This window comes from Anas acuta, chromosome 9 (assembly GCF_963932015.1).
Source record: "Anas acuta chromosome 9, bAnaAcu1.1, whole genome shotgun sequence".
Taxonomy (NCBI): Eukaryota; Metazoa; Chordata; class Aves; order Anseriformes; family Anatidae; genus Anas; species Anas acuta.
In genome coordinates, this window is record NC_088987.1 from 22,757,283 (window position 1) to 22,782,656 (window position 25,374).

The window sequence follows — 25,374 nt, forward strand, 5'->3', positions numbered from 1 at the left end:
GTGTAACCACAACCTTTCAATCTTTTCTTTGCTCTGTAACTTAATGTGAATTGTGAGCAGTTGCTTTCCTTTGTTTTCTCTTGCAGTGCCAGGGCAGAGAACCTTTCTTCAGTCTTGGTGTGATATTTCTGCTCACATTAACTTACAATTCTCTCTAGCTGAGCTGCCACGTGGAGTTGATTTATGAAATTGCTTGCTGCCAACAGGATGGGAGTTGTGTGCGCATCTGGTATGGGTCAGCACATGTTGGACTGCTACACTAAAAGCAAATACAAAAGCTTGTTTTGCCAGAAGTAGCTATTGAGGATGTTTAAATATTCTAACAATCTGGAGTTTACTGTATAAAGTAAGGATTGAGGAAAATGTTTGCTCCCAGGTTAATACATGCTAGGCTTTGGGTTTGGGAGATCTTCTGGTGGTGTTCTTCATTTCGGTGTTTTAAGAGCAGTTGTTGGAAACTAACAGTCCTCGAACCATTTGACCTGGAAATAATTCCCCATTTTCTTTGTGTTGCAGTGCTTTGGATTACAGGATATATGTGCATTTTTTCAAATTACAGAACAAAATAACAGTTGTGTTTCATTGTCTTGTAGATTTTGGTGGAGCAACATACAATAATGAGCGGCGACCCTATGGTTTTTGGTTTCCACCTGAGCAGAATTCAGAAGAGGAAGTAAGAAGGCAAAGACTTCGTAGGTTTGACAGAAGATGAAGTTGGCAGGTGTTGATGTAAATTGTAAAGTGCTCTTCAGAGTTAAAATATTTGCAGATTTATTTTATTTTTACTATTCATTGCAAAACTGCAGAAGATTTTGTGAGTTCAGGCTCCAAATTTGAACTTGCATAAAAAATGAGTTGGGAATCAAAATGTGATCTTTGCCAATCTCCATTCTGATGTATGTTAAATCTGGAAGAAGACTGATGGTTTCACCAACCTTTTTCTCTTCAAAGTTCTTCTTTGTAGCTTCAAGAATTCATTGGCTTTTTGGCTGCTGGTATTCTCAGACGGCAGGGTTTCTTTATTCTTTTCTGTGATGGATAATACTTTTGAAATGTAATTTTAAAACTATGCAATTCTTTCCTACATATTTCCCATTTTTCTATGATGAATAACTCTTGGGATTGGCATGTGAATTGTCACTTGAAACGACTGCTTTGATGACAACAGGTAGCTCATAAGAGTTGGGCTTAAGCTTTTCCACAGTTTTACAAACTGTGAAAAATAGTTGGAGCTATTGTTATCCTAAGGAGTTACGTAATAGAACTTTTAGTGTTGGAGTCTTCCTTAAAATGTGCCATTTAGTGTAGAGCTTGAGTGTGACAAAACTGAGTTCTAACTACTTATTCCCTAGAACCAATCCTAATGTTTACCTTTTTAATTAAAACAAACAAACAAACAAAAAAAAAAAACTTGCTTTTACAGAGTTGAAATAACTTGTTGTTAGGAGCTTTATGGAAAGGAAGGTGGATATGTCATGAAAATATATTTATTTGTTAACTTACTGTTTTGGAATAACTATTTTTCCTTTTTAAAAAGGCTTAGAAACTGTATCATGTGTATGCTGTTCATGGAGCTATAGAAATTCTACTATTTCTCTGTATGTATCTCATCTGAGGTCCAGTTCCCATGCCGTCTGCAGACTTGTGGAGATCATACCTTAATATAGTTTACCTTGAGTTTCTCATTTTCTAGAGAGCATTTCTTGACGCAACTCCAGAGTAGCTGGCAGCAGACCGGAGAGCTCGGTTGTCGCTTTGGACGGGACCTCTGTTGGCTGCTTGGCGCGCAGTGCCTGTCCTGCTTGTGGCACATCTGCCTGTTCGATGATGTAAATTAGCAAACCTGAAGGTTTTTTGAGTATCTAACATTCAGGAAAAATACTCATTGCCTAGATGTTTTTTACCTTGTAATGGAGGAAATCTGTCTGAATCTGGGAACGATCCTGTAACTCTTTTCAGTCCTGAAGAGATGTGCTTGCACAGGAATGATTCCATTATTGTCTTTAGGCACATAATTCTTTGAATCTCACCAACGCTCCTTTAGTAAAGTGTTAGGATGAGCAATTTAATGTTTTTAATGATGAGCAATTTAATGGTGATCACCAGTCTGTGCTTTATGAAGTCTACCTCTCTATGGAGTTAGAGTGTAAAGCACTGTTGTATTTTTCATACAGAAAAGAAAGATACTGAAACTGAATTTGTGATTATGTTGTGTAAGTAGAGTGCACCTTCTGGTTTTAATTAATGTATGTAGGGGAAACTTTTGTTAGTTGAAAAATTCAAAAACTGTTCTCCACCTGTGCCATTCTCACTTTCACCATCTATCTTACTTATATCTATTGCTGATTGTATGCCAAGAAGCAGCAAAACAAAAAAATTAGGCAGGGTATGTTCAAGGCTCTGAGAGACAACAGACATGGCTGCAATGCGACTTTGGATGTCCTTGTTAAGGTAATACTAAAACACTGGTGTTAACATAATGTTCTCTGGCAGATTTGAAGTCAATAGATAAGTGATGAATTTCTGTATCCTTGGTTTTGGTTGTTTTTCAATATATGTGTGTCTTGTTTGTTATTCTGTGGCTACTGAATGTCCTGGAAAAAAAAAAAAGCAGATACTTGTACCTTACTGCAGACTAACTTTTCTATGCCTTCTAAAATTAAATATCAAAAAAATGCATAGAGTTTGCATATTTTGCTCAGGGTGCAAAAATTGTGTGTGAAGAAGGACGTAGCATTGTTTCCCCAAACTGAACTTAATGCTCTGGTCAAAAGTTTGTGAAACTAAAACGACAGTTTAGCAGACAAGAAATTATTTTAAAACACTGGATATCACTAGTCAGTTGAAAGGGGGGGGAAGTAAAATCAAAAACGTGATTACAAATTTAAAAGCACTTGCATGCTTTTGTAAAGGAAGGATTGATACCAACCACATGAGGAGTAACACAGGAAGTTCCTCATACTAACAAGAGCTCTCATTTTTATTACCATAAGTATGTCTCATGAAGGATCTGTTTCAGTCCCCCTGTTCTTGTTTTGTCAAGCACATGCAACTAAATGCCTATAAAAACTGTCAGTACTAATAGTTGTTTTCACTTTTTCATATAAAAATTTGAAATAAATTTTTGTATACTTCAAATTGTCTGTTTTTCTTTTCAATGATAGTGCATATATTTTAAAATAGCAGAGCTGCCACAATATTGTTAGAAATGAAGGCTGGATGCAGAGGGGGGCAGATGATTGACATCAGGACTAATTTTTCTTCTTTTGAATTCGGTGGAAGTTTTAGGATTGGATTATTGGGCAGTTCCAATACACTTGGTGTTCTGGAAATTGTACCAGAATGATTCTTCAGTTGGGCCTTACCATCTGTTCAGGTTGGGAGCCCTGATGATGGCAGATGCAAGTCACAGATGAATCCCTAATGTATGCTGACAAAAATTCAGGGCAGTGTACATAAATGGGTCCTCCACCTCGGATATTTTCTGGCTGTTTAGAGGCTGACTAACTATATATAAAATATGGATCTTTAAAGAAAGAGTAGTTTGGTTTAAAAACAAACAAACAAAAAAACCTTTAACACCTGAAGTTTGGTTCCTTTGTTTCAGGAGCTGAGATTTCTTGTGAATATTTTATGCTTCATCTAAACTCTGATCAAGTACCATGTAAGAAATTCCACCCCTTTAATTAATCCTAATCAGCAGACTTGTTAACAGGTCTGTTCCTGAAACTTAATGATTAAATGACCAAACATTTTACTGCTTATAAATGTTTTTTTTTTTTCAGTCCAGAATTAAGATGTGGTTAAATGTGTTTAACTTTTAAAGTTTTTTTCCCACTTCTGTTTTATCTTTAAGCAAAAGCAAATAACGTATTCACGTATGTAATACTTTTTTCCTGGCAGCACCGCTTCTCCTAAGGGGTAAAGTGCCCTAAAAAATACTAACAAAATGGCATTCATACATGTCCCACACCACAGCAGGGGAGGTTGTGCTTGATGAGTGTCAATGGTAATGTTGTTCTCAGTACAGGCTGTAAGTGAGATCAAAATCTGCCCTACTTCCCTTAAATTGTCATCGCTGAAAATCAGGGTAAGTAAATACTGACAATCTTCAGCTTTCAATTCTTGAACCCTTTCTAAAGGAAAATTACTCTTTCTGAAAGTCTAAATTTAGTGATACTCATATCCATTAATTGCAAGCTGAGACAATTAGAGAAGGACAGTTTTCCACACAATTTTGTATGGTTTAGGTATTTTGTTTATACTCACAAATGGTAAAGCAACTGGGTTAGTGAAAGACAAGAGTGAGTATCCATGTGGCAGCAGTCTTCTGCCGCATGAGAACAGAGAAGTTCATCTCTGTTGTTCACTGGCTACTAGAAACTTCCTAATTTGCAGCAAAATGAAACGTAAGCAAAGAATTTCTAACCATGTTGACAGTGAAGCTTTGTAATGAGCTAGGGATACTCTGCAGTTTCCTTTTGTAGTCTTCTAGGAGCAGGTTAGACAAATATCTCTTCAGGAGTGTTAAACATCACTAAGACAAGAGGAAGTAAACAGTAGGAGAGCAATGGTTTGTGTTAGGTCCTTCAACAAATAATTAATCACAGGGATCCTTTAAAAGCTATTGGTGCGAAGGTTGCTTCTGTGAATCAGCATGGTGGGTAGTACTTCCCTTCCCATGTAGCAAGTTAAGGAATGGTCCCAAAATCTCTACAATGTTGAGCGTGGAATGACTTTTTTGCTGACTCCTTAAAATTAGTTCAGATGTATGCATAGCCTTCTCAGATGCTGAAGTGTGTATTGTATATTATTTTGCCTAATTAATGGATGGATTGTATTGTTCCTAATTAGCTAAATTCAGCTATACTGTTAATGATGTAGCTCAATTGTTTTTGGCAACGTTTCTTTCACTTGTGTTAGTACGAAGTGTAATTCGGTAACAATTGATAAAATCTTTGAAATAGCTGGTGTGCAAGGGTCAAGCTTCCCACTTTCATTCTGATCAGTGTTTTGGGGGAAGAAAAAAAAAAGAGAGCTTAGGTCAGAGCCACCTTCCTGGAAAAATTGCCTGAGAATGAGCATCTAAACCAGTGATATTTGTAATCAGTGCATGAAAGACAGGATGAGGGAGAACGGGTTAAAGTTGCACCAGGGGAGGTTTAGGTTGGGTATCAGGAAGAACTTCTTTACCAAAAGGGTTGTGAGGCATTGGGATGGGCTGCCCAGGGAAGTGGTGGAGTCACCATCCCTGGAGGTCTTCAAAAGACGTTTAGATGTAGAGCTTAGTGACATGGTTTAATGGAGGCCTGGTTAGTGTTAGGTCAGAGGTTGGACTGGGTGATCTTGGAGGTCTCTTCCAACCTAGATGATTCTGTGATTCTGTAAATCCTGCAAAAGATCTTGCTTTTTTGTGTAGTGATACTTTGTTTTACCAAGCTGAACATGATGTAGTTTTGGGGCTCAAATCCTTTATTCCAAGTCTTTCTATAAACTACCAAAATGTGTAAGTTAAATACTGTGAGCTCAAACCTGTCTCCTTTTGAGAAGCAGCCAAGAAACACCCCGTAGTGGTTGAAAAGGTGAGTTTTTCTATGAGGTGGTTTTAGATGCTGAAGGCCATCTATGTAATACTGAGGAACCATGGAGTTGTTCTTCCACTTTAAACTTGTATCACCTTTAATTGAACTTCCACTACCTTCTGGAACATCTAGATGAAGTGACTAGAAAGGGGAAAGTCTAAGTATGAACAGCGCAGTATTTATTTGAACGATGATGATTTTTCCCCCCACCTGGCTAGTTTTCCAGCTGGTTAAGTTGGGCAAAACTTCAAAGGTTGACTTTTTAAATGCTGACTTCTGAAATAGTATCCAGTTGTGAAACAGATTCCCATTTTGATGAAACAATTGCTTCACTTGCCAAAAAAGTTTTTACCACAGCCATTATCAGAAAGTTTTTATCATTTCAGAGTTGAATCAAATCCACTCTGTCCCTGTCTGACTGCTTGTCTTCACAACTGGTTTTTGAGTGATTTATTTTATTTTTTTTTTTTCAGACCGCTGCTCCCCACCCATTACTCTTTTAATTGACTAATCTTCCCTGTGGTCTTGAATGCTTTTTTCTTTCTTGCCCAGACAGTTGACACCAGAGGGCATGTAGAGCATTGGCACATAAGTCCTCATTTGCAGCCCTTCTCTAAGTATGGCAGGCTGAATTCAATTAAAGGTTATTTAGGGGTTGTTTGCGTAAGACCTTACAAGGCCAGGCTTCAGTCTGTGAAGTGATGTCATTTTCAGCAGTCTGTCTGGCACACTGGAGAGTTCCCCAGGTGGACGTGGTTTGTTTCCTGAGTTTGGATCTTGGTGATGCTTAAAGAATTGGTGAGGGTGAACATTGTGGTCTCGTGCTGTGCTGGAGGGCTCGCGTGGTCATTGTAAGCTGGCTGTCTCCAGCTGTGTGTTGGGAAGAGTTGGCATGAAATCAGATCGGAATCAGTTTTTCCTCAAATAGTGTACTTTAAAGCTTTAGGGACATCTTTTTAATAAAGGAAACAAGACTCGGGTTGACAGGTAAGAGACATACCCATCAACTTGCACCACTCATGTTTTTTAAATTTACCCCAAACACAGGCAAAACCCATTTAGACTACAAGACTTACATATTTTTTTGACTATTTCACTGGTGCTTACGAACCAGCCGATGTAGGAAAGAGTTGTTTTGGTTAAGAGTTTACACTGGAAGAATTCCTGGAACAGTTTTGCCTAAATTTGTTTCATGTAGCAGTGCAGTTCTGGGAATGAGTCTTTAAGCATTTTTTCTGATCTAGGAATAGACAGACTGCTGCTGCTCCTGTTCCTCTCCTCTGGTAGCCTGACAAAGCTTTATCTGCTGCCGCGGCCATGTGCCAGTAAACTCCCGGTGAGCTTTTCAGGAGGGAGAACAGCTGTGCTGCTGGCCCTGCTGACCCAGACCCAGAGCAGCCTTGTCCCCAAGAGCAGGTTCTGTAAAGATAACCTCGTTGGCCCTTCCACACAGCCGTAGTTAAACTACTGAATTCAATGGGACTTCACATAAACATGCATCTAGTTTTTATCTTACCGGCACTGGGGGACAGCACAGTCCAAAGGGAACAGGAAGCCGGTTCCCTACTCCTTGTGCCAACTTTCATCTGACTTTGTTTTCCACATCCTTTATTTTTCTGAAGATTTCAGCATTGTAATTTTGCCTGGTCAAAGGAATAAAATCAAAGGGCTCAGAAAGCTTCCTAGCAATATAGATATCTGTAACTTGACAGGTATCTGCCTATAGACATCTGTTAACTTGAAGAGGAGGGAGTAGAAGTGAAAACCAGCAGAGGGAACACCAAGGTCAGAGGAAGAGGAGGCGGCGCTCCGTGGGGCACAGCCCTGAAGAGCCGGCTCTGCAGCCCACAGAGCACCCACACCGAGCGCAGGTGCCCCAGAAGAGGCTGTGGTGTGCAGAGGAACCCATGCCAGAGCAGGTACAGTGCCAGAGGACCACGGCCCATGGAGGTGCAGTGTCAGAGCACAGAAGAGAGAGGAGAAGCGCTGGAGAGGAGCTGCCAGCTGTGTGCCAGGAGCCCGTGCTTTGTGCCGCCCGTTGCCTCACTGACAGGCCCAAATGCCACCTGCAGCACTAGCAGGGATGCAGGAGAGGAGTCTGGAATTAAGTTAGGCCTGGGAAAATGGGAGGAAAGGTGTTCCAAAGTTTGCCATCTTGTTTCCCGATACACAAATCAGTAATTACATTTTTAAGCTGATCGGTGATGAATTATTTACGCTGCCCAAGCTGAGTCTGTTTAGCCTGCAGCAGTACTCACCAAGGGATTTCCGTCTTCACTGGGATCCATGAGTTTTCTAACTCCTCTTCCTCCCGTTTTCTCCTGTCCCACACGGGCAGTGTGTCTGCGATGAGCTCCCCCAGGCATCGAGGTGGTCCTGGCACTAGGGCACCTGATTACCAGGGAGCTCAGTCAGGCCCATGGAGCTGCACGTAGCAGGAGGCTGCACCTTGGGGTCTGCTCGTGGAGGTAACAGCCCCAGGTGGGCTCTGTGTGGAGTTTAAGTGTCCCCTGTTACCTCATTCTGATACCTGGTTTTGGCATGTCAATTCTGGACTTTCACTACAGAGACTTTACTTCATGGAATGAATTTAAAGTATGCTTTAGAGAACATAATTTTTACGATATGGCACAGTTGTGATAAAATGAGCGATAGCTGATTTCGGTTTTGCTTTAGTTTCCCCATGCCTGCATGCTTTCTGTACACCAAAAGAAGAAATTCACTTGAAAAGACGTCTTCAGTACTAGGCCTGTGCATTTCTTTCCCTTTCTAGTGAAAAACAGCAAATGAAGCAGAAATGGCCACATGTTAACAGGTTTTTCTCTGCCACATGGGCAAATGGGTGTCGTGGTTTGTGAGGGCAGCAGGAAGGAAAACTCTCATTGTCACTCAGGGGTTGTGAATGGCTTCACTCCAGGGCGGTTCATCCTGACTGGCTGTAATGCTCAGCGCATTGCCAGCATCGCGTTCTGTAGTGCTATTAATGATCGTGTGCTCTGGAGGAAAATATTTGCTTCTCTATGGGGCCTACACAAGATCCAAAGCACTTGAATGCAACAGTGAGTATTATGTGGATTATAAGGACTAGAACAAGGGTGTTCCCTTAGAAGTGTTACAAATAGTTTCAACTATACGCTTTTACGTATAATTTTATAATTAGATCCCACATGAGTAATTTACCTAATTATTTTCTGTGTACAGTCACTGGACAAATGATTGCAGGAGTACATGCTGCTTTATAATTTGGTCTGTCTTATTTGCTTTATAATATTAAGCAATTTATTTGCAACTTCATTTGGAATTAGTATCACATTTGACAAATGCCTTAGCTAAGCACAACACAGGAGCTTCGGCAGCTATTGGGTATTCTAAGGTGTCGGTAGTAGCTTGAAATACATCTCTGATATAGTGTGCTTCTGTAGAAAATCGTAACACGTAACTAGCACATGCAAAAACTGCATCAAAATCATAGAAAAACATGATTGTTTTACGTCATGTTTAAAATCTAACAAGATGGCAGAGAGACGGCTTATTTGGGTGCCAGGCACCATGCTTGGGCCATAACGACCTCTTGCAGTGGTGTAGGCTTGGCGAAGAGGGGCTAGAAAGTTACCTGGAAGGGCCTGGGGTGCTGGCTGACAACCAGATGAACGCAAGCCAGTGGTGTGCCCAGGTGGCCAAGAAGGCCGGTGGCATCCTGGCCGGTACCAGGAGTGGTGTGGCAGCAGGCTGAGGGAGGTGGTGTCCCCCTGGGCTTGGCACAGGTGAGGCTGCACCTCGAGTCCTGTGCTGGGCTGTGGGCCCTGGCTAGGGGAGGGTGCTGAGTTACTGCAACGTGTTCAGAGAGGAGCCGCGAGGGAATTGCCATGTTTTCATCAGAGAAGAGGAGGCTGAGGGGAGACACCATCACTCTACACCTGGAATAAGTTGCAGCGAGAAGGGTGTTGGTCTCTCGTCTTGGGTGACAAGTGATAGAACGTGAGGAAGCAGCAAGGGGAAGTTGAGATTTGATATTGGGAAGAATTTGTTAATGGAAAGGGTGGTTAGGCATTGGAACAGGCTGCCCAACGATGTGCTGGGGTTGCCATCTCCAGAGGTATTTAAGAGACATGGATGTTGTGCTTACAGCCATGGTCAGTGGTGGATTTGGCTGTGCTAGGTTGATGGCTGGATTTGATTATCTTCAGGGTCTTTCCCAACAAAAATGATTCTATGGTTCAAGATTATTGGGTCTTTGATTCTTGCTGATGTTTTTAAGACTTCTTTGTACTACTTCAAGTTGGAACTACATTCAAGTCCATCCAATCCAATTTCATTCCATTTTACGTCTTCGTCTTATTAACTCAAAGCTTTCAATAATGTAGCGTGTAAGAATTTCTTCGTTATTTACCTAAATGCAGTTAGTGCCATAAACCACACTGTAAATACTTCTAGCAAAACGAGTGCCCTTTTCCAGTGCCTCTGACCTGAAAAGGGGCTGCAAAGAAGTAACAGAGAAGTTGGTGAGTACTGCCAGGAAAATCTCCTGAGACATAGATGTGGAATTCTCTTTATCCATGGAAAAAAATGGTATCACCTGAGGAAAATGGTATGTTCAGCTGCTACCAATTGTATGCTGAAGCCACTAGCTCAACGTGGTTTTAGAGGTGACCTTTTTAGAAATCCAGTTTGCACACCTTATGGGGTAGGTGACTAGGGCACAGAGCCACCCTTCACATACTGCTTTCTTCTCAGGAATAAGCTCTGAAGTTTCTCAGCACCTTGGAGAGTCGCAGCCTTGGTTTTCACTTCTAAACCAGAAAGCTGGTCTTGTGTCTGTGGGATGCTGTCTGAAGCAGGAGGGGATCAAATTCTTTTGCAGATTGGTCCCTCAAAAAAAAAAAAAAAAAAAAAAAAAAAAAAAAAGTAACATGCCAGATTTGAAAGGAAGGGCATGCAGCTATGATTACTGAGCTGTGAACTGAGAGGCGTGCCCTGTGCTAGTGGGCATCCAGGACCCCAAAGTGCAATGTTTCCCTAGCCAGGTGGATATAGGAATGTGTCCCAAGAAGGTTCTTCACCCTTTCCCAGGTGAAAGAGCAGGAGAGTTGACCACCACAGCAGCACAGAAGATCAATGTGGTTTGGGTGGCTTTGTTGGAAAGGAATTGCAGCCTGAAGTGTTTACACTTGAATGGAATTACTCTGGTTTGTTTTTCTCTGGCTGAGACAGGAATGTCTGTTTTTCCCACTTTTTGGGTTTGTGTATCCAAAGTTGAAGCTGGCTGCTCAGGAAATTGTGATGGCTTTGGAGGGAGTTTTCCTGGAATAAGGATTTCTGGATGATCTTAATCTGTTTGAAAATCCTTCTGCTTGTGTTCTTTTAATAAACACAGTGAAATGAAAAGTACTGAAAAAGCATTTTATTCCATCTATTTTTTTCTTTTTTTAAAGAAGGCTTGTTTAAATAACAGCAGCATTTGTGGCCCTTCTGCACAAAGTGAATTTTCAGTCTTTAATCAGTGAGTTTTCAGTAGTTTCGCTATAATTTAAATGTGCATTTTTATGGTTTTATAGCAGAATCTAGAAGGTAAAGAGGAATTTATTTATTTCATAAGGTGATCAGTGCTTTAACTCATAAAATTTCTAACAGTCACTGTTTCCAATAATAAAAAACATTTAGAGCTATGATTCCATAAGACTCTGAAAGGTGACATTACTGTTATTTTCAGTAGTATATTTACCAAAAGAAAAAAAAAAGGCAAAAAATTATCTTCAGGTTTAGACAACTGTCCAAAGACTTATATTCATCACACGAGTTCACTCATTTTATCACCACACTGAAATTTCCTTTCAATTACTATTAGAAACTGCTTTGTTTTCTTAAGCTTCGTGGATTGGAGCTTAATTTAATGCAACTGCTCTTAGAAATTAATCGCAAATATAAATATTGCTTGTTAAGGTTTCATTATCTCAGCTAATTTTGTTTTCTTACATAATCTGCTGTCAAACGGATTTGCAACTTTGTTGCTTATGAAAGATCAATTAACAGTTCTTTCAGTTTTGTTCGATACTGCAACAGTGAGACTTTGATCTTCATTGTTTTTATTATGTGTAAGAATGTATTTTAACAATTACTTTTTCCCCTTCCCTCAGAAAAAGCTTGTGCAAGCTTCTTTAGCTTGGGAGATTCAGCTACAGGGCTTTAAGACATTTACGTGTTTGCACATCTGTATTTATTCATCTTTTAAGGGATAATTATTTATACTAAGCCACATAAATACCTATACTCCTTCTGTTCTAAATGCCAATTCTAACAGAAAATCCATTGTCTTGCACAATCATGTACGTCTCGTTGCTATTCCAGACTTAATTCAGCCTTTCGAGTTCACCTTGTTGCATGAATATTATGGTACTGGACTCCAGTGTAATACAGCTTTTTTTTCCTTTTTTTTTTTTTTAAATTGCGCTCTTTACACTGGATTTCACTTTCTGTTGATGTGTGCACAGGGTGGATGAGACTCAATAGATGCATCTTTCCATCTTGGATGTCCATTCAAGCAAAAAGAACAGAGCTGCAGCTTAAAATATATTCACATATTAAATACTGCTTAACTCTTTAGCATGCTTTTCCTTCTGCATCTCGCTCTAGCTGTTAATTTGTTTCACTTGTTAACCATGCTTCAGGCAGACTTGACATCTACTGATTTTTTTCCTCTGCTCTTGTCCCTCTTTAAGAGTTCCTGACAAGGGGGCTGATGCAAACTGCAGTTCAGGCATCACTGTTGTTAGCCAAAAACTGTACTCATTAGCAAAAAACTGACAAGTTCCCCGCTGACCCTGGCATTCAATGAATGGTGCTGATCTGAAGTCTTCTAAGCAACTTCCAGGTGACATAAGGGACTGTCCACCACCCTGATCACCCGATCCAGTGTGCTGAAAGAACAATGAAAGAACTTGGTAACTGTGCATGAAAAGTAGGTAAATGATGTTAAATCATTTTATGTCCTTTTTTTTTCTTTAATTGCTTTTAATTACACTATCTTTGGTGATCTCAAGTTGGAGTAAACTTCCTTTGCCAGAGCAAATCTTAATTTCAAAAGTCTGGCACCAGCTCTCTTATTTTCCTGGTATTTATCAAGCTGAAGAAAACAGTAATCCCAGGTGGATTCCAAACGGTGCGGTTCAATCTGAACTGCCTCTAACATGACTAGAGGACAGCACTGAAAAGACCTGGACCTCTAATGCATAGAACCACAGAATGGTTTGGGTTAGAAGGGACCTTAAAGCCCACCCTGTCCCAGCCCCCCTGCCACAAGCAGGGATGCCTCCCACCAGCCGTGGCTGCCCAAATCCCATCCAGCCTGGCCTTGGGCACTGCCAGGGATGGGGCATCTGGGCAGCCTGGGCCAGGGCCTTACAGTCCTCATGGTAAAGGATTTCAATTTCTTTGCAACGTTAAGAAACACGTAGCTGAAGACTATGACTTTAGTGTATATATGCTCATGTGCCCAGACTTACCATCAAAAAAGAGTATCCTATCCAAAGACTTCTCCAGTTCATGGGGCAGGGAGGAATTGACTGATCTTGGCTGTGAACTGCTACTGCTTGGGCTGGGGCCTCACACACAGCACACCTGCTTATGTAGGGTTCTATTTCTTCTTCAGAGAGTGGCATCATTGGTAAAGGAGCAGCACTTGACAACCAGTAAGACTTATCATTTCGGCTGGCATAGTAACAAACTTGGTTGATATTACAGTAGGCGAAGGGCATAGTATTAAATACAGGAAGACAAGATCCTGCTAGACCTGAAAATAATAATAACAAAATTACTTCACTTCTTTCCAGGTCAAGTTGAAAATAATCTTGTAGCTTATGTTGCTACAGAACTACAGGCCTTGACAAGAGTTACCTAATTCCTGTATCTTAAAGCTCCCAGGTTCCTTACACAAATGGCTAGCTATATTGTAAGCAATTTATTTATTTTTTAACCAATCAATGCCTTAATTTGACCAATAATGTTTAGTGGTGTCACAATGCAGTATTTAAGCATGATGCAGCTTGTCACTATGGGAAACAGTTATCATAACGAATATCCTAGCTATGCCAATGCTGAAAAATAAATTAGGCACGAGGTGGTGGCTGGTTTAAAAGATTATCTATTTACAAGCTCATTAGAAGCAGTGAAAAAACACATGGCAACTCCAATAAATAGAAGGTTTTGTAAAGTATGGCAAACTCCTGCTACCAGTGCATGAAGCTGAAATCTCAGCAGCTGTTCCCACTGCATTCCAGAAAGGTTTCACAGACCCTGAGTAAAAGAAACGGACTGAGAGCCACTCCTGCACTCCTCATCAGAGAGACATCAGTGGGAACTGAGAAGTGACTCCTGTGTACTTCAGAAGTGAACTTCTTCCTCCAAAATTGAATTAAGAGAAGTTTCATAATGACCTATTTTGTTAACAACAATAATCATTTCATGTATGATCTGCCCTGAACTTTGGGCATGATGCATTATTTCTGCAATGCTCCCAAACCTTGAAGTGATCTTTAAGGACAGGTAACAAAGAGAAGTCAATTTTTTATTTTTTTTATCACTGATAATATTCCATACCAGTAATAATATGGGATTTTGAGTAGCCTGAATAAGGAAAATGCCTGCAAAAACAATACAATGGTCACAGAGATCATGGACTTCTATTTTATTTGGCTCTTAGTTTCACTGTTGTTATAAGGCATTCCATTACCAAGTGTGGTTATCCTGGGGAATGCCAAACACATGCTAGTGAAAATATTTCAGAATGACACTGCTGTACTAAAAATGTTTTTTCTTATTCTTTTGAAAACTTTTATTGTCAAGCTAATTAGGTCCTTGATCTTTCCTCCTAGTAGATTTCTCTGCCTCTTGCATAAGATGACAATTTAGGAAATCACTTCTATGCAAACCGAAGCCAATCAGTTTTTCAGGCTGCAAGCCAGGCCACTTACAGACTGTTAACTCTAGTCAGAATTGTATATGTAGAAGAAATAATCCAAGACACCAGGAGGAGTTATCTTTGGGAAAAACTCTTTTTCCAAAAGCAAAGGAAGAAAAAAATAGATTTTTACACTCAAAAGCACATCATTCTGCTGTATATGATGCAAAATTTTATTTGTAAAGCTTATTTCTGCCATCCAGCCATCTAACCTATGCAGCTATTTTTTACAGTAAAGGGGAGCAAGATGCTCCATGGAGTTATTTCAAAGTGCCAAATGGGATTCCTGATCAAAGAGAATCTCCAATGAGTTCAAAGACAGCCCCACATGACTAGCCATGGTGTGTGAAGCAAACGAACGCTAATTTTGGAAATCAGTTTTGAGTCTATAGCAAATAAGTGATTACTTACCATGCTACATTTGACTTGTCTTTAATTGTGTAGATCACACCACATTAGACCTTGACCAGAGGACAATTACAATTATACTGCAATACATACCAAGATCTTGATTGTGAGCTTTTTCTTGTCCTTCCAGGTACAGCAGGCTATAACCTGTCCATAACTTTGGCATTCCCTGTGGACAGAGTGGTTCTCTGTCTGACTGACTGTGAAGGACAAGCAAGAATCCACTTGAAGATCTAACATGAGGGCCTGGTGGTCCTGGGATACCAGTCTGGCCAGGTGGACCTTAGAGTACATAGGAAAAAAGGTAAAATAAATTTGCTTGTATGAACACATAGCTGGTGGGAACATTTATCTTTTACTGTTTTTCAGCGTTCAACAAGGGGGGTCCTGACTGAATCTAATGCAACTTTGGAGGTTGTCGTTGGCGATAAAGACACTGATAGACTCATGTTATCTTTCTTATTGGAGAGAAATTAATTAAATTGCCACTGAATGCTTCACAGCTGGCTTTTCTATTGTGCCTCTGTCCTGTGCTGCATGGATATTCATCCATTAAGAAATAATCTGAGGTGGGCAATGATTTCCCAGACTTACAGGGATGACTTTGGACTGAATTTGAATCCCTGCAGTAACAGTCAATGCCTTTTTCACGGTAAACCAATAGATTATTCAATGGCAGCCACAGCTGAAATACAGTTTTAATTACTCGGACAATTGCACCTTTAGTCTTGACTCAGAATTGCCTTCCTGTTGATATATGGCATTTAAGTTGATGTGTGATTAATTGCTTTTCTGATTGATTGTGGCTGCAGAGAGAAATTTTCTTTCAGAGGCATTTTTGTGTCATGGTATCAGTCACAAATGTCAGAATCAGTGCTTGAACTGAGAGAGGAAAGAAGTGTCATGGTATCTCAGGCTAGAGGTGAATGCATCCAATTGAGGGAGCAGGGAGAACTTGGTCTATGCACCTTGCACAACTCCCCTCAGAAAAGTCCTGTGATTAGGTAGGTAGCTGTAGGAATAGCACTGACAGGAAATCAAACTCCTGCTGATTCGCCACTCTTGTTGAGTTCTTTGAAGGTTTTCTGTTGAGGGATTTTTTGAAACAGCAAAAATCCCATGGCAAACCAAGCTACCAGGGCAACTATGAGAAGTTCCCATGACAGTGTTCCCACATCGCCCAATTGAGGAATTCAGAAAAATATTGTTACCAGCAGCTGGCTTCAAGGACAAGGTCTATGTGACTGCTAATCACAAGGGGGTTGTTTTCTTGCAGGTGGGGTTGTTTTCTTCTAGTTGTTTGTCTGAGTGCTCTTGACCAATAATCTTGTGTGAAACACTGTCCGCCCCTTTAAGTTCACTATAAAAGTTAGGCTATTCGGGCAATAAAATGGAGCATGATCTGACTCTGCTGGTGTCTGTCGTGCTTTCGGCCGTGCTTCCTGCAACATATGGTGCCCGAACAGGCTGAGACCCACACAGGCAGAGGGATCGCAGCGGCGCTGGGAGACCCGAGGCACGTGGCAAGCCTACCGCCGCACGGAGACAGCACTGACACTGCAGGGCTATGGCCAACTGCGAGAGACAAGGACAGACCTGGCGGACGCCGGAACATTGAGAGACGTTGAGAAACTCCAAGCACCGACCCGGACAAAGGAAAACGAGGGGAATTGAATTGTGGTGTGACGCGGGACATCCGAGATCGAGTTGCTACGGGAGCCCAGAGGCGTCAGTAGACACCAGCAGCCGACCCTCACCGTGTGGCAAGTCAGCACAGAGCAGAGGGGCCGAGATCAGGACCCTGCAGCCTGTCTGACGGAACCATGGAGGCAGCGGCAGCAGGCGCCGGGGAAGACAGCACCTTGCTTTTTAGTACTAGTAAGGTTCCTGGTCCTCCGTGCTGGGGCTCCGTAGCGGTTACGTGAGGGAAAGAGGCCATTTCGCCAGAGGGAGATTGAGCTACGGAAGAATTAAGCGAAGGGAAGGAAGAACGTGTCAGTGGGCAAGAACATAGTAAGGTTAGGGATAAGGAAGATGAAAGAGGGGCGAGAAGGATAGTGGGGAGAGTTAATTGGCGGAGGATCATGGGCGAAGCTGTGGAGGATAAACAATTAGGAGCATTTACAGACGTATGTCAGGATCCCATGGCGTACCAGGGAAACATGCAAGGGAGTCATAGTATGCTTAATTGGAAGCTGTTGTCTCAATTACGTAGTACAGTCAATGAGTCAGGATTGCATCGCGAACCTACGAAGCAAATGTTGAATTATATCTGGGGAGGGACGCTACTATGCCCCGAAGATATTAAGGTGATAATGAGAAAGATAATGACCCAGTCGCAGTTGTTGTTATGGCAAGCCCATTGGCAGAGGCATTGCGAAATCTCAGCGCAGCGACCGAGGGACCCTAACGATCCGTTATGTGGAGTTACTGTAGAACAGCTTATGGGGGATGGCATGTTTGTTACCATCACTGCTCAGCTCGAGTTAGGTCCGGAGTGTCGCCTTGAGTCCATGAGAACAGCTTGAGCAGCCGTGGATAATGTTAAAACCACTCCAACGGCCCCCTCTTACACGGCTATGAAGCAAGGCAGGGACGAGCCCTTTGCAGGGTTTATTGATCGGGTAACTGCTGCCATAGATCAAGCAGATGTCCTGGAGTGGATGAAGGCTGCTTTATTGCGACAGTGTGTTATGGAAAATACAAATTCGGCTACAAAGGCTATTATATTGACACTGCCTGGGGATGCCACTATTGAACAAATATTAGAAAGAATGAGCAGGATTCCGGTAGGGCCCCAAGCTATGTTAGTAGAGGCGGTACGCGAGTTAGGGAAAGATCTTATACAAGCACAGCAGCAAGCCTTTGCAGCTCTAGCCCCGCTGCGGACAGAAGAAAGGCGACCTCGAGCTCCATCTCGATGAGGAAATCAATGCTTCCGGTGTGGAAAGGAGGGACACCATTGCCGTGACTGTTGAGCAGGACAGGTGTGGTGTGAAAACTGCAAGTCGGCAAACCACAATACCGTGGCATGCAACCGCTCGGGAAACGGCAGACCGAGTGCACCGAGTTGCCGCGTTACGGCAACAGTGGCGGCTCCAGCCCAAGTGGAGGGGAATGCTTCGGCTCCGACAGGACAACGGGCACCAGCAGCAGTGTCCCGCAACAACCCGTTCCAGACAGTGCCCTGCAGCCAGCCACAAGAGGGAACCTCGGCTTGGACTTGGCAACAGCAATAGACGTGACCATAATAGATCAGAAGCCTGTTAAAATTCCCTCTACTGCTATGGGACCCTTAATGATTAATAAGAGACCCCACGGTGCTTTATTAATAGGACGTTCGTCAAGTGGAATTAAGGGACTCTTTATATTATCTGGAGTTATTGATGCTGATTACAAAGGGACAATATCGATAGTGGTGCAGACGCTATTTCCACCATTGTGTGGCTTAAGGGTCTATTGCTAAGTGTTTTCATACTCTTGATTACAGTAGTTGTAGTGTTATTATGTTTAAGCTGTGTTATGTCATGTATTCGACGTCTGATGGAAAAAACCTTCAGCCAAGTACTGCTCGTACAAAAAGAAAAAGGGGGAATTGTTGGGAAATGGCACAAAGGGCATGGACACGAGTCTGCGGAACAATTGTTCGACCAGAGCTTGTTTTAAGCAACCAGGAGTAGGCCTCAGTTATGCTAACTGAAGTGGGGGAAAGTACCAAGAGGAGTGGAAAAGTACCGAGCAACAAGGTCAGAGTGTCCTTGAGATAAAGAGGAACTGTGTACAGGGAAGTAGCTAAGGAACAGTGAGGAAGCTGTAACTGCAAGTAGGAGGGATTTGTAAAATGCAACTTTTAGGCTTAGCGAATCAGCGAGTGACTAGTAGGCATAATTATAATCATCTGTATAAATATGTGCTATCCGGACAATAACGTTGAACTGTGGTTTATCACTCACTTTGAGTTGGCTGCATTTGTTCCTTCAGCCGCGAACCGACAGACAATGTCTATGTGACTGCTAATCACAAGGGGGTTGTTTTCTTGCAGGTGGGGTTGTTTTCTTGTAGTTGTTTGTCTGAGTGCTTTTGACCAATAATCTTGTGTGAAACACTGTCCGCCCCTGTTAAGTTCACTATAAAAGTTAGGCTATTTGGGCAATAAAATGGAGCATGATCTGACTCTACTGGTGTCTGTCGTGCTTTCGGCCGTGCTTCCTGCAACAGTTTTCTGAATTGGAGCCATCACTACCCAAAAACATCAGGGAAGTTATTTTCAAAATGAAGAAGTTTCTGCTTACTCCATCCCAGGGTGGTAAACGGGAAGGAAAAAGCAACCATTCCTACCTTGCGGTCCAGTGTATCCTTGCTCTCCTACATGCCCTTGGTCACCTGGTGGTCCAGGTGCCCCAGGTAAACCATCTTGACCTGGCAGTCCACAGGACCCTTCTTCACCTTTTCTTCCTAGATAAATGTAAAATATGCACTTCATATGCCTGTATTTAATGTTCACATATTGTCTAAGCACACACAGGCATGCAAAGGGCCCGTCAGCAGAACCGACACCACCAAGAAACAACACTCAAGGAACAGAGCGGAGCAGAACTGCCTTGTGGTGGAATTCTCTTTACAGCTGACTCTCCTGGTGAATGCAGCAGTAGCTTGGAGGTGGGTGTTCAATAACAGCAACTGCTGATAAGGTTTTTTGTTCTCTCTGAAATTTTGTGTGATTTACAGTTGAAATCAAGCCATTGACAAACATTATAATGACAAGCCTCTTGCAGAACTGCAGTATCTGTACCATGTAATGTGCTACAACTCATCCTGTGGCAGGCCTTCATCTTTTAGGACTCAATTCCACTAAGTCTTTAAATTTACTGAACTTACAGTGAAGCACTGCATGTATTAAAGTATTTACAGAACAGAGAGGGACAGCTGATTTGGACTACATCCCATGGGAAAGGATAAAGGCATTTTAGGTTCTTTATAGCCTCACCTTTATATTCCTCACATATCCAAACATTTATATACATTAGCAGGTAATGCTAATGAAGTGTGGTCATGACAGTAACAGATATCTCATTACACAGTGCACAGATAGGGATGGTTCTGCTCACTGGCTACTTTAAACACAATCTGAATTACACTTGCCAGATTACTGTTATACAAAGTATGGTCAACACAATAAACTTAATAAACTTTACTGAGTAAGAAACGTCTAAAACCAGAGAAGGGTTTCACTGTCTGAACTGACGACACTTTGATGATATGCTACGCTGTTTTTCTGAAGATGGTGACTTTTTTGGATTCATCAGCACCTGCATTACCCTTGTTTTCATCTATCAGAAGGATTTTTCAGTTGTCAGTCTTTCATTACTTCTTTCTGAGATCTTTGGACAGTTTTATTTTGCTACAATTTTTCATATTCTAACAGAGACATAGCAGCTTCTGACTTTGGTATCTTTTTAGGACTTTCATAAAGCTATGCTAACCAATCTTCCAAATATAACCTGTCTGGGCCAAACCACCTGTTAATACTAAAATATGGAGAGCGTTTGAAGTGTTACTTTTCATTTGTTGGCAAAAGGAAAAACACCATCTGAAGAAGTTATTTTTCTGAACTGTGCGTGATGCTTTTGCCCTCCCTGGCCTAGGAAAAGAGAATGTAGTGCAGGCAGGCTCAGGTAGCCTGGTTTAGCCATATTGGTCTATTACCCTCAGCATTAACCAGCATACTACATACTTCTGGGGACCATTAATTTAAGGGGAAGAGACGACAGGGTAAAAGACAGAGAAGAAACAGACACCAACCCTTTGCAGTTCCTTGTCTAAATGGCCAAAATAGACATCCAAGACTTCAAAAGCAAGCTTACCTTGGGGTCCAGGATGACCTATTGGCCCTGATAATCCTATAGAGCCATCATCTCCTCTTTGTCCCGCTTCCCCGGGAGGTCCTGGAATTGTAGGGCATGAGTCATCTATTCTTCCTGGTTCACCAGGGTCACCTGTTGTATGTAATAGGAAAGTAAATTAGATTAAAATAGTAACAACAACAACAAAAATGGGTAATAGCTCCCATGTGAAAACTAAACATATATGTTAGTTGTTTCTGGTATTCAAGCGTATACTTTAATATTTTAAACCCTCGAGTTATTGAGTTTCACTGCTTTTAATTTTACTCTTCGTCTTTAAGAACAGCATTTAACAGCATGGCAAGCATGTGTTAGCAAGCATATGCTAGCTGGCATGTTTCAAATATTTGGTGTACAGTTTCTGTTTTAATGTGCCCCAAATTGATTTAAGTTAAAGCATAAAGTCTACCCAACTTTAGCTCCAACACCTTAGCAGATGTGAAGATTTACAGTACTTTGCCTCTGCTGTGGCTGTAAAACCTCAACAAGCAGGCCAAAGGAAAAGAGCTAACTCTTCTAACCCACAATGCCCATTTAAAACGATAATGAAGAATTGCCACTCATGCTGAAAGTTACCAGGAGCTATTGGCTATTTATATTTTTTGAGAAAAATCAGAATCACGTCAGTCAGATTAAGAGCTCAGTGTCTGTACTAACCCAGGGTAGGATTAAAGCTTTTATCAACTTTTTGGTTAGAAATTATCTGGTGTGGCAACAGCAATAGAAGTGATAAATTGAAATAAAGATATTTTGCATGTCTTAACTGACGTCTTAGCACAAGACTTCATATCAGTGTAGCATTATTATGATATTGGTCTGCTTGGAAGCACTAGCTATTTATGTGAAAAATCGCTTAGCACTATGTTGTTGTGGCATTATCTATCATTCCTAACAGCCAAGCCAAGACTACCTTCTAATAAGAGCATAATACATCTATACATAAGGAAGACCAGATGAATAATCAATAGTCATCAACTTACCAATGAAACCTGATGTGAAAAATGGACAGTAGATTGCAGCCATTGTGGTGTAAGAGGAAACAAGTTTCAGACACAGAAATTAGAGTAAAGAATCAAATGAGAACAAAATCAATTATGTGAGGTGATAAATATATAAACTACATATGTGAGTATATAAATACATAGTTCACAAATCCTTACGCGGCTCAAATGAGAAATCAATTTAGATTTTTTCTAAGTTTGCTTGAATTGTTTGTATGCAAGTAAACATTAGTAAGATTGATTTACATGTATACACAAATATCATCATTACAGTTGAATGATAATGAGCAACAAATTCATAAGTACCTGTGGGACCTTTAGGACCAGGTTTCCCTTGAAAACCTTGGTCTCCTGGGTGTCCTACAGCACCAGGTGGACCCTGTGGGCCATGGATTCCCATAGGACCTGGAAAGAAAACAATTATACAATTGCACAGTTGCATTCCAAGAAGGTGAACACATAAATAAGATGAAGTCTGACTGCTTGAGTAACAAAAAAAAAAAATATGCTTGAGACAGCTAAACTCTGTTGTCTTGCAAAAAGAAATGCATCTTTTTCACATCTCTTCTTAGTCTTGAACTGAATTAAAATTTGACTTTTCTTTTTGCAGAGATCAGAATCGATTTGTTTAGGCAGGGCTACTGTACAGTGTGGAGGAAGCAGCATTCAGATCCCTGCTTTCAAACTGAGGAATCTGTTGAAAGCTGCAAACTGCTGATATGGGGCAGATATGAGACACCTACTTCAAATACATCTGCAGCTTCCATGGTTCCCCAAGACCACTGTAGACAGGACGAGGTTTACTTTATCTAGAATAATCACATTATAATTTTACTTCAGAATCTCAGGTTGGTCTGGTACTCTTCCAATATTTGTTGGAAGAAGTACGTACAAACCTGGCTACTCTGACAGTCTTCTGCAGCCCTGTTGTATCTGTAAGTAAGAAGACAGAGCTAAGAAATATCTATTGTACCCTTTCCATCAGGCCACAGCAGACTGTCCAACAGCAATCCCCTGTGCATGAGGCTCAGTTGCACAAGGCTGGGCCTAAGTGCATGTACTAGTTAAAAACATCTCTGATCATACCCTTTGGGCCTTCTCGTCCTTGGTTCCCTGGAGGACCTCTGGCTCCTTGTTGCCCTCGCTGCCCAGAAATGCCTGGTGCCCCTTGAATACCAATGTCGCCTGGATCTCCTTGCACAAAGATGGTTTCTCCAGGAGGACCAGGAGGACCAGGCTGACCTACAGTAAAAAATAATAATTTTTAAAAAAGCTCTTAATGCACAAATAATAAACATCTAAAAATAGTAACGTTCCATTAAAATCTATCAGTTTTTTCTGCTGGGACATAGGACAACCCTTGCATGTTTTTGGATATATTACCATTAGCTTTTCTCTAAGGCACTGTAAAGAAAGCATAATATGAATAGCTCCCAAAATGTATAGATTCTGTGCAAACAAAAGGTGGCAAGCTGTTGCCTGCACTGAGACAGTGTTTCTCTGTTTATTATAGTGTTGCTTATCCTTCCACCCCTATTATCTCCACCCCTATTATTAGTCTTTGGTCTGGGTAAGGAATGGGTCAGAAAAAATAAAAAAAAAAAACTCCATTTGAGGACCAGTGTCTACAGAAAGAGGAACTAAGGTCTATATAAATCTTTACAAAAGGGTTGCCAGTTTTAGCTTTCTCAGGGCTATGTTTTGATTGGAAAGCTTTTTGTGGGTTTACAAACAATGGCAGGTCTATGGACAATGTGTTTTATGCTTTTTGCTAGCTAGAAAAGTCAGTAATCTTTTTTTTGTTTGTTTGTTTTTTGTGGAAATCAAAGACCTGCTGTAGCAACAGGACTTGTACAGAATTACCATATAGGCCAGAAAAGTGTATCTGGAGATACATGAATTTATCCTTGTTCTGGTGATCTATCTATCCAGTGTTCACTTCTGTTTATTTACTGCAGGACTGATTGGTTTGTTTCCCATCTGCTTTTAAATGTTGCTCCACAGGCAGCAAACCTACCTGACTTCTAACAGCCTCAGGGATTTTTTAAATGAACAAAATTGATTTTTTTTCTTTTTATATACCTCTGATGCCATCTAAACCAGGTGGTCCTTGATCCCCTGGAAGACCGGGAGGGGCACTACTGGGAGATCTTCCCATAGGTCCAGCAGGTCCAACAGGCCCTCTTATACCTAAGGGATCACATTAAAATAAACATAAGCAAAAACAGTAAGTGTGTTTTTCTTAAAGATAAGTTACTAACCAAAAGAATGATGACATAGTGTCATGGACAGAGGATAATGTACGCTCTCACTTGTCTACTGAATGTACCAGTGATTGGGAAGACAATATATATGTGAAAATATTTATCTTCTCAAAACTTTCTCTTAAATCTACTTAAACTAAAGAATGCATCATTATACATCGACACATTGCCACAAATAAACTCTTGAGTTCTAGCAATCAAATAAATGGTAAAAATTTAAGGCAATAGAGGTCTAGAAAATTATTTAGCCTGAGGCAGGATAAGTAGCCACAGACTATTCCTAAGAAAAGTGAGTTCAGTCATTTCCTAAAAACCTTAGTGAACAAGATGAACTTTATAGCATTAAATGTATTTTTTGACGTGTAATCTGGATTTTTGCAAATTAAGACATTTGCAAAATGTCTTACATGTGTCAGGCAAGAAAAGTTATCGGTTACCATCCTCTGGGTAACATTTCTGAATACTGGAAGGCATTTAGCATGTGTTGCACTCTGCTGCCTTCTCTTTTCTAAAGAAAACAAATCTAGTTGCTTTCAGCTTGTTCCAACTCCACCCATCCATTTACTCTCTAGTGAGTTCTCCCTAAACTGTCACAGCTGGACACACGGTATGCCATGGGAGGTCTTGACCATCTAATCTCAAGCAATGTTAGTACATCTTGGAATAAAACTTCTTTTTTCTCAACCACATCATTCAGTTCACAAACGAGTAGCTGACTGAATTGAGAAAACTGTGTTCATCTTAAAATAATTCACTTCACCAGAGTTCATCTCAGCTAGATTTTTTTTTTCCCTGTTATGTGACTCTGTAGCAAGGTTTGATAGAGTAAAACTAATGTTGTTTCTAATCACAGAATTGCTGGGGCTGGAATAGGCTTCTGGAAACTTTCTAGTCCAACTCCCTCCTTAGAGCAGGGTCAGCTAGAACAGCTTGCACAGACTGCATCCAGCTGGGTTTGAATACGTCTCTCACAATTTTTTCCTATTTCTGTGCAATTCCTACATCACCAAGGCTCTTGATTAATCTTAGCAGTCTTGTGATATAGTTCCATCTTGCATTTACATTGGAATAGTTGATATACTGTATTTCTGCGATTACCAGCTTCACTGTACTCTTTCTTTAGGTACTTTTTTCCCAAGAGGCAACTCCACCTAGCAGTTCCCTGAGTGTCCAAGTCATTTTCTATTCCCATTCTTTCTTCTCTGGTAACATAAATGTTTGCAATAGGAATGATGTCAGTGAACGAATCTCCTGTGCATATAT

At 41.0% G+C, this 25,374-nt stretch overlaps 2 protein-coding genes across 9 annotated transcripts in view; one reads left to right on the plus strand and one right to left on the minus strand.

Annotated features, from left to right (window-relative positions):
- Nucleotides 1-3,138, plus strand: part of RHBDD1 (rhomboid domain containing 1) — a 35,915-nt gene extending 32,777 nt beyond the window's left edge. For all 4 annotated transcript variants that reach the window (XM_068691590.1, XM_068691588.1, XM_068691587.1 and 1 more), the window contains exon 7: nucleotides 594-3,138. In XM_068691590.1, coding sequence (XP_068547691.1) covers nucleotides 594-712 — 119 coding nt within the window. In that variant the 3' untranslated portion in view covers nucleotides 713-3,138. The remainder of the gene's footprint in view (nucleotides 1-593) is intronic.
- Nucleotides 3,139-10,968: 7,830 nt separating this feature from the next.
- Nucleotides 10,969-25,374, minus strand: part of COL4A4 (collagen type IV alpha 4 chain) — a 69,618-nt gene continuing 55,212 nt past the window's right edge. For 4 of the 5 annotated variants that reach the window (XM_068691582.1, XM_068691584.1, XM_068691583.1 and 1 more), the window contains 8 exons: nucleotides 23,930-24,037; nucleotides 22,934-23,089; nucleotides 22,154-22,252; nucleotides 20,808-20,939; nucleotides 19,282-19,398; nucleotides 15,037-15,225; nucleotides 13,082-13,368; nucleotides 10,969-12,496 (listed from right to left, as the gene is read on the minus strand). In XM_068691582.1, the coding sequence (XP_068547683.1) occupies nucleotides 12,233-12,496; nucleotides 13,082-13,368; nucleotides 15,037-15,225; nucleotides 19,282-19,398; nucleotides 20,808-20,939; nucleotides 22,154-22,252; nucleotides 22,934-23,089; nucleotides 23,930-24,037 (1,352 nt within the window). In that variant the 3' untranslated portion in view covers nucleotides 10,969-12,232. Of the gene's footprint in view, nucleotides 12,497-13,081; nucleotides 13,369-15,036; nucleotides 15,226-16,595; nucleotides 18,131-19,281; nucleotides 19,399-20,807; nucleotides 20,940-22,153; nucleotides 22,253-22,933; nucleotides 23,090-23,929; nucleotides 24,038-25,374 lie in introns of those variants that run through there. The other variant, XM_068691586.1, reaches the window with a different exon arrangement.